We start from the raw sequence: 8741 nt of genomic DNA, 5'->3' as shown, positions 1-8741 counted from the left end.
CATAAAGTATTTGAGAGACTAAAAGTTTAATAAAAAATTTAATAGCTTTACAATAGACAAATGAACCACTGTAGTTAATACAAAATAAATATAGTCAAAAAATGTAAGCCTCTAACATGAGGCTTTCTGTAACAAGGAGTTTTCAATATGACAGATCACAAGCAGGTCCAAATCTCAGACAGAATACATGTTCATAAAGGGTTTTCAGTGCTGAATAACCAATACAAACAGCACCAAACCCCTTAAGATTGATCACAAATAAAAAAAATCCTCCTTTAAGTCACTAATAGCATGTACAAAATTCATGAGATAGATACACATCCCGTTTGAAGTGTCGCCTGGATTGCATGTTCATCAGCATCTTAAGTCCATGTGAATTTATAATGACTTGTAACTCACATTGCTGAGCTGTGGCTCTGTCTATGTGTGTTTTCTCTTTATCTGTGCTGTGTTGGGGACACGTGTCTTCTACGGTGCTCCCCATAGCGCTGCAGCAGCTCTTTTTCACTCTTGTGCTGACGGCGCCTCAGGCCTGCAGGTTTAGGAAGATCTCCTCTGGATGGCTTCTCTCTGCTTCCTGAAAAACAAGTTCACAAAAATACATAACTCAAAACACTTAAACATACCCTGCCAACCCCTTGTCCATTCTAAAAACACCAAAATTATGACCCATCCGGCGGGCACAGAAAAATGGACAAATCATATTGAGCACTGACATAAGCAGATGTGTGAAGCCGATGGTTTAAATAATCAGGATTTACACTGCAAAAAATCAGTTTCTTAATCAGTATTTTACATTTACATGTACATACTTTTATCCAAAGCGACTTACAAATGAGGACAATAGAAGCAATCAAAACCAACAAAAAGGGCAATAATATGTTTTAGTATTATTAGAAAACAAAAATATCTAAACAACCTTAAATTAGGTGAAAAATAATACTTGTTTTTTTTTCAGATAATACATCTTGATTATTTATTATTATTATTATTATTACTATTATTTTTTTCTTCTTCATTTTTTCATTTGATTAAGCATGGAAATTAAATGTATAAACTACTGTTTAAAAGTTTGGGATTGATAAAGGATTGGGTTTGGGATTATGCTCACCAAGGCTGCACCACTGATTTGATAAAAACTACAGTAAAAGTAATATTATGAAATATTACAATTTATTAGTAACTTTTCAGCAGCCATCACTCCAGTCTTCAGTGTCACAAGATCCTTCAGAAATCATTCTAATATGCTGATTTAGTGCTTAAGAAACATTTCTTATTATTAATTTCCCGGGAAGTAACTCGTTGTAGTCCCTTACCAGTCGTTTTTGTAGGCATTAAACTGCCAGAATTTTAAAAGACGATATCTCCGTTTGCATTGAACTTTCAGCTTCGTAACTTTGCAGATATTGTTTATGATCAAACAGCAACATTACACACTAACTAACTTTAAAAAAAGTGAAATCACAATCAACCACCCCTTTAAGGATATTTAGATATATCACTAAAAAATACAAAAATAAGAAAGTGTTTTTTGTGTGTGTGCAGAATTTGTTATTTATTATGAAATAATCAACACAATTTTCTGCTGCTTGTACACTGTAATGACTAAATTGTGAAATAACTTGGAATATTTATATTTTTTGCCTTAGATAGGAAAGTAGTTAGATTGGATAGGAAGTGAAGAGGGGACAGGACCAGGAATTGAACTCGGTTTGTCTGTGGCGCAACCACATCTGTCACACTGCAGGATTATTCCACTGAGCTGCGAATAAGCTAAAAGTAAACTAAAAATGTGAAAAACTAGAATGAAAACACCTATATATTTGTCAACTACCCACTATTGTCCAAAAACTAATTAGTAGTTACTGGTACTGACGTGTTTCGCAGTGTGGACCCTTCCAACGTTGGCATTCACAGCGGTACCTGCCGTTCAGCAGAAAACAGATGCCATCATTCATACAGGGGTTTGGACTGCACAGGTTAACAGCTTTTTTCATGTCTGAAGAAAGAGGAACAAGTTACAGAGAGCAACACATGACTATAAATACATCAGAGACGAAAAATGCTTTCAAAGAGGAATATTTGTGCTCGTTGATTCAGCTCATTACCTGAACACACCATCTGTACCAGCACATCCTCAGAGTATTTCAGGTCATCGTATGAAGGAACAGAGATCATGTGATCCTCAGAGCCGGCGATGCGGAAGAGAACCTCCTGCTGTATGTCCCCGATGCCGACCACAAACACTGACACTCCGCTATCCCGGATCTTCTGGGCGGGCACCGCTGCATCTTTCGCACCCGTCCCATCAGTCAGTACCACCACGGCCTTGTTGACTCCAGGCCGCGCTCCTTTCCCCACCGTCAGGCTTTGGGAGAGCACATGGAGCAGGGCTGAACCTGTAGAGGCCTTCCCACCCAGAAAAGCAGCATCTCCCACCGCCTTCAGCACAGAGGAGCCCGAGTCATACTTGTCCAGGTCAAAGACCGTGACGGGCCGCCTCCCATAAACCACCAGTCCCATTTGAGCCACATCTCGATTGATGTCGAACTGCACTGAGGTGCTCCGAACAAAGTCTTGAAGGTGGACGAATTTGTCCTTTCCTACACCACTGGAGGCATCCAATACAAAAACAAGGTCTAAAGCTTGACCCAGACAGCCTAGCAAAGACAAAAAAGGGCTTTAGTATAATAGTTAAAAAAATAAACTGAAAGAAAAAATGTTTCAGTGCTTTAGCTTTTTTTTTTTTTGGAGAAGATTTGCAGTTCTCCCAAGAACCTAGATGTTCACTTGAAAAACATGAATACATTTTCAAAATGTGTTTTCACAAAACTTTTGTGTTTCCCCAAGAAACTTTGTGTTTGCTCACAAAAGTTTTGTTTCCTAAAGAAACTTGTGCTCACTTGCAAAACATTTGCAGTCAAAACCTTTGCGTTTCCCTGAGAAACTTTGCATTTGTTCACAAAAGTTTTGCGTTCCCACAAGAACCTTTCCCACAAAAATCCTTTGCATTCCCTTTACAAATGTTTGCTCGTGATTACTATTAACATTTTTCACAAAGTCCCTTGAAAAACATGTTCCCTCTCAAAACTTTTACCTTTGCTCGCAAAACCTTTGTGTTCCCCCAAGAAACTTAGGTCAGTCCCATTGATTACTGATTATGATTTAATTATTTGAAAATCAAATTCTTTCTAGATTTTTCTTCTTTTAAAAAACTGTAAGTGTATTGTCAGTATCTTTGTATTGGGGTTATTTTTGTCTTTTTCTTTCAGCAGCATTATGTTTTGATTAAGGTCAATGAATTATCGTAATGATTCAAATTTTTTATCTTCATTATCGAGTAAATGAAAAAAACTCTTCATTAATGTGCATTGTTGTCAGTAATTTTGTACTATGAGTTTAGTGCTAGGCATACAAACTACTTTTATGGCGCTTTAAGCAGTATCACTACCCAATTACATTATTCCTTGAGGAACAACAATTTCAGGACTTTACTGAGGACTAAAATAGGTTAAAATGATGAATTGCTGGGATATCTACCCTGGTTGTCGACACTACAAATTTTGGCTCTTAGTTCGGGGATCTTTGCGCTCAATCTGTCGGGTGACTGGTATTTGATGGTGCGCTGGGGGTTCCCCGTGATGTTGTTTATTTCAGCCCTCATCTCTTCTGGCGCTACACCGATGATGAAGATCTCCCTGTCCCGTGCGTACTTCGCTGGCTCCACCACAGGGTCCACTGACGGCGTTCCCGTGAGCAACACTACCACTCGCGGCAGGTCGTCCTGAATGTCGGCGAACACGGGTGAGCTCTGGAAGCCGTGGCGTGTGACATAGTGAAGGGCGTTTCCAGCCTTGGCCTGCCCACCCCGGTACTGCAATCCCTCAACAGCCTGGATCAGCTTTGCCGGGTCTCTGTGCTCCCCAATTTTGGCCTCGATCTTCACGTCGCTTCCATACTGGGCCAACCCCATCTTCACAGGGCTGTCAGAACTCAGTACAGCCTGCATGAAACGCTTTAGGAAGGACTTGAAGCGCAAGAAACCCTCCAGAGTAAGTGCAGAGGAGCCCTCGAGCAGGAAGAGCACATCCACGGAGCAGTCGAAACTTAGAATGGGAGCTGGAAAAAGAGGATACGGTTAAGAGCTGCTCTGACTGACATACATTTTGGATTCCTTTCTAAGATCTAAAGAACATGCTTAACATTCCACTTCTGCATTATCTCGTTTATTTTAGAGTTTAGTTAAGATCATGTGAGACACAACATTGTTAAAGGAGAAGGGAATAGGACTCTACTCTCCTTTATCCATTAAGATTGTCATAAAATGAAATTTCTGTCATTAATTACTCACCCAAACCCATAAGACCTTCGTTCACTTTCAGAACACAAATTAAGATATTTTAGATGAAATCTGAGGTCTTATGGGTTTGGAACGACATGACGGTGAGTAATTAACGAAAGAATTTTAATTTTTGGGTGAACTATCCCTTTAACACATGCAAAAATGCATTTACGAACAGCATAAACAAACAAAAAGATCCATCTCTCACTCTGCAGGTAAGTGGGGTCATCTGGTCTAACCCCTGCCAGTGATGTCATTCATACTGACAGACAGAAGGAGGTTATGCGTGTCATCACGTTCTGATTGGCCGGAGGATTATATGTTAGTGTTACAATGGAACTCATGGGGACTGATGACAGCTTCTATCTCTGAATCTCATTTAGGAAACTACCTCCCCCATCTTGAAAATATGTCTGTGTATGTTTGTGTGGTCAGAACCAAATCTACACACATTTTACACAAATTGTATGCTAAAGTTTTTTGTACGATTGTTTTTGGAGACTGCTGTGCCATTATTTAATTATGGCACTATTATTGCAATGTAATTAATTTACTCCGCCATAAATAGAATATATATTTATAACCAAAACAAACCAAACCAAAACAGATGTGGTTGGTCACTTTACAATTCTTTGACAGAATATGTTGCAACAGGGGCCACGTTATGCTGCCTGACAAAAATGCTCTAAAATATTATTTACCTTATTTTTAAAATTATTTTTATTTGTAATATTTTTGTAAAATAATAACAATAATAAAAAAAATTATAATAAAAATAGTAGTAGTAGCATTATTATTCTTTTATAATAATAATAATAATAATAGTTGTTATTCTTTTATATATATATTATTTTTTAGTCACACCTTTTGCTGCTTTTTGTTGTGTGTATTGACGCTTTGGCAATATTCTACAGTATGTATATCAATCATACTGAAGTCTTTTAAGAAATGAATTTGATAAGTTAAATTTCGCTGCACAAGGCAACACGTTAGCAAGGTTTCTGACTTTGAGGGCATTTGGAGAGGAGAACAGAGTGGTATTAGCTCATAATTAGAGTGTCCCTTTCATCTGAAGGACATAAGTCCTCTGAGGTATATTTCAGTCAGCCATGACCCAGCCCGAAATCTGACCCCCACTGTAACGTGAGACCATGAGCTGTTTATGAACCCCCCCTCTCACACACACACACTCCAACCAAACCCACCAAAACAACAAACACACATCTCGCAGTGAACGCAAGACTGGAACAGATCATTAGATGCTGAGGAGTGTGGGAAGAGAAGCACATGAATGTGAACTCACCACAATTGGGGTCACTGCCGTAGCCTGCGGGACATTCGCAGCGGTATTTCTCCAGTCCCTCAGATATACACGTCCCGCCGTTCTGACAGGGCTGAGAATCACAGGGTTCTGAACAGAGAATGTTAATCAAATTTGGTCACACTTTATTTTAAGGTCCAAATCCCGCCAGTAACAAACCATTAACTACGACTTTTGTCTCAATAATCTCCTAATTTGCTGCTTATTAACAGTTAGCAAGGTAGTTGTTAAGTTTAGGTATTGGGCAGGATTAGGGATGTAGAATATGGTCATGCAGAATATGTGCTTTATAAGTACTAATAAACAGCCAATATGTTAATAATAGGCATGCTAATAAGCAACTAGTTAATAGTGAGAATTGGTCCCTATACTAAAGTGTTACCTCAAATTCTAATGATTATGAAATCAAATATTGATTATTCAATATTCCGATTGTTAGCTCTTACCTGGACATATAGTTCTGTGACAGACAACAGGGTGTTGCCTGTAAACTTTGTTATACCTGTAAGACGATGCGAAAACCAGTTTCAGTCCACACATTTCTGTTAATGGACTTAGTTTTACCTCAGGCCATGGAACTTCAAAATTAATAATAATTAGTAACAATTTTTATTTATTTTTTATTATTTACTTATTTTTGTCAGATGTTTGTAAAACAACATGAAACCAGTTTCACACCATATGTTTCTGTTAATATTCTCTTTTAAGTTTCACCTCAGGCCATGAAACTTAAATATGAGCCTGGGACAAAAGAACAAAAACACACAATGTGATAAAATACAAACATAAGCTCAGACCTGAGGCATCTCTGTGACTTATGATCCATGCTGGTGTGTAACGGAGTCAATGCACATTAAGAATGTTCCTTTTGGTCATTTTAACATAGTACAGTTACACTTCAATTAGGCCAAAAGCATCTCAAGACCATTGTATTTTGCTCCATCCATGTCATTTACCTGTAATGAGGGCAGAGGGATGTGTACGGTGAGTATCCCTTGGACCCCTTCCAGCACATGAAGTTTCCCTGAAGCTCTTTGAGCGTCTCCAGGGTTTTCTGAACACACGGGTAAGACTCCACTTTACACCCTGCAGATATCATAGTGCAGGAAACGTGACTCGCTGTTCATAAACCCAAATTGTGCTGTTGATTGAGTCACAGGTGAGTTTTTTACCTGAAGGAACGGCAGTGCAGACGGATGAGGTAGTGAGGGTGGTGAATAATCCGTTTACAGCATCACTGAAGTGCTCCGCGAAGAATACGTGAGAGTCTGAGGGGCTGCTAGCCAATTTACGGAGCTCTTCCCATCTTAGGAGAGAAAGACAAGGCATGATTTAGCAGCTAATATGTATTGTGAAATGCACTACTCATAAAATACATTTAGCACTAAAGTTTGGGGTTGGTAAGATTTTTTTTTTTCTCCATGTTTTGGAAAGTAGTCTCTTATGTATGGAAGCCCGTTTCTGCCACTGAATAAAAAATAAAACAAGGTAATTGCGACTTTTTATCTCACAATTCAGACTTTTTTTTCTCAGAATTGTGATATAAACTCGCAATTCTGAATTTTTTTCTCGCAATTGCGAGTTATAAAGTCAGAATTGCGTGATATAAATTCGCAATTGTGAGTTATAAAGTCAAAATTGTGAGTAGTAAAGTCAGAATTGCGAGATATAAACTTGCAATTCTGACATTTTTCTCGGAATTGCGAGATTATATCTCGCAATTCTGACTTTAGAACTCGCAATTCTTAGAAAAAAAGTCATAATTGCGAGATAAGAATATATCTATATCAGGAATTAATGAATTGCGAGTTTATGTCTCACAATTCTGACTTTATAACTCGCAATTTTGACTTTATAACTAAATAAAAGCATAAGTATGGAAGCCCATTTCCGCCACTGAATAAAAAATAAAACAAGGTAATTGCGACTTTTTATCTCACAATTCAGAATTTTTTTCTCAGAATTGTGATATAAACTTGCAATTCTGACTTTTTTTCTCGCAATTGCGTGTTATAAAGTCTGCGTGTTTATAAAGTGTTATAAAAGAATGGCAAGATATGAACTCGCAATTCTGAGAAAAACGTCAGAATTGTGAGATAAAAAGTCCTAATTACCTTGTTTTATTTTTTATTCAGTGGCGGAAACAGGCTTCCATACTTATGTTTACTGAATTTATTTGATCAAAAATACATAACTTTTCAATTAAATTATTTTTAAGATGTAGCCTAATTCATTCCTGTGATGACAAAGCTGAATTTCAGCAGCCATTACTGTATCACATGATCCTTCAGATATTATACAAATGTGCTCATTTGCTGCTCAAACATTTCTTCTTATTATCATTGTTGAAAACAGTACTGTACTGTTTAAGACCTCAAACCTTTGAACACTTGTGTTGGTCACAGTCAATTCCAGATTTATACACAGATTTATACACATATGGTGCGGTAAAATTTGGCCGATAAATTTTAAGATGCCAGAGCATACGAACTCTGAAGGGTTTCATTCATCTAAACTTCACAGTAATTCACAAAAACACACCACTGATACATTCCCAGCTGTTAGATACGGCTATTAAGGTGAGTTTATCCACTAAGATTCCCTCTTTCTCCTGCACCTGTTGGGAAGCTGCCATAAAGCCTCAAAGTAAAGAGAGAACACAGAAATTATGCTATCTGCAGCCTAACCAACAGCAACAACACACATCCAGGCTGTCAGCAGCCTTTTACCGTACAATAACACACCTTGTCAGTGTGCCACTACTGAGTCTGAAAGCTGTCAGCAAATCAATTCACTGACTAATAGAGCTGAAAACATTTACAATATGACAGCACCTGTCCCTGCTAAATGCTTCAGAACAATCACGAACACAAAAGTACAGAAAAGTACCATATTATTACTTTATACTATGGTATACTCTCAGTACCATGGTATATACTAAAGTACCATAGTATTACTATCTGATAACATCACTGTTACTGACCGTGTGTATTAACAAGGGCACAAGGAAATACTTCACCATACACACAAATACACACACACACACACACACACACACACACACACACACAGAGAGAG

The 8741-nt window shown here is 37.9% G+C and overlaps 1 protein-coding gene across 1 annotated transcript in view; it reads right to left on the bottom strand.

Moving 5' to 3' along the window:
- Positions 1 to 344: 344 nt before the first annotated feature.
- Positions 345 to 8741, bottom strand: part of LOC107707947 (von Willebrand factor A domain-containing protein 2-like) — a 15752-nt gene continuing 7355 nt past the window's right edge. Inside the window, exons 6-13 of the mRNA XM_016512073.1 lie at positions 6836 to 6969; positions 6620 to 6749; positions 6110 to 6165; positions 5646 to 5753; positions 3541 to 4119; positions 2109 to 2660; positions 1877 to 1999; positions 345 to 577 (exon numbers count right to left, since the gene is read on the bottom strand). Coding sequence (XP_016367559.1) covers positions 438 to 577; positions 1877 to 1999; positions 2109 to 2660; positions 3541 to 4119; positions 5646 to 5753; positions 6110 to 6165; positions 6620 to 6749; positions 6836 to 6969 — 1822 coding nt within the window. The 3' untranslated portion in view covers positions 345 to 437. The remainder of the gene's footprint in view (positions 578 to 1876; positions 2000 to 2108; positions 2661 to 3540; positions 4120 to 5645; positions 5754 to 6109; positions 6166 to 6619; positions 6750 to 6835; positions 6970 to 8741) is intronic.

The sequence above is a fragment of the Sinocyclocheilus rhinocerous genome, unplaced genomic scaffold (genome assembly GCF_001515625.1).
Source record: "Sinocyclocheilus rhinocerous isolate Xijiao unplaced genomic scaffold, SAMN03320098_v1.1 scaffold1243, whole genome shotgun sequence".
NCBI classification, from domain to species: Eukaryota; Metazoa; Chordata; class Actinopteri; order Cypriniformes; family Cyprinidae; genus Sinocyclocheilus; species Sinocyclocheilus rhinocerous.
The sequence above is the reverse complement of the archived record's forward strand: the minus strand, read 5'-3'. Positions and strand labels throughout refer to the sequence as shown.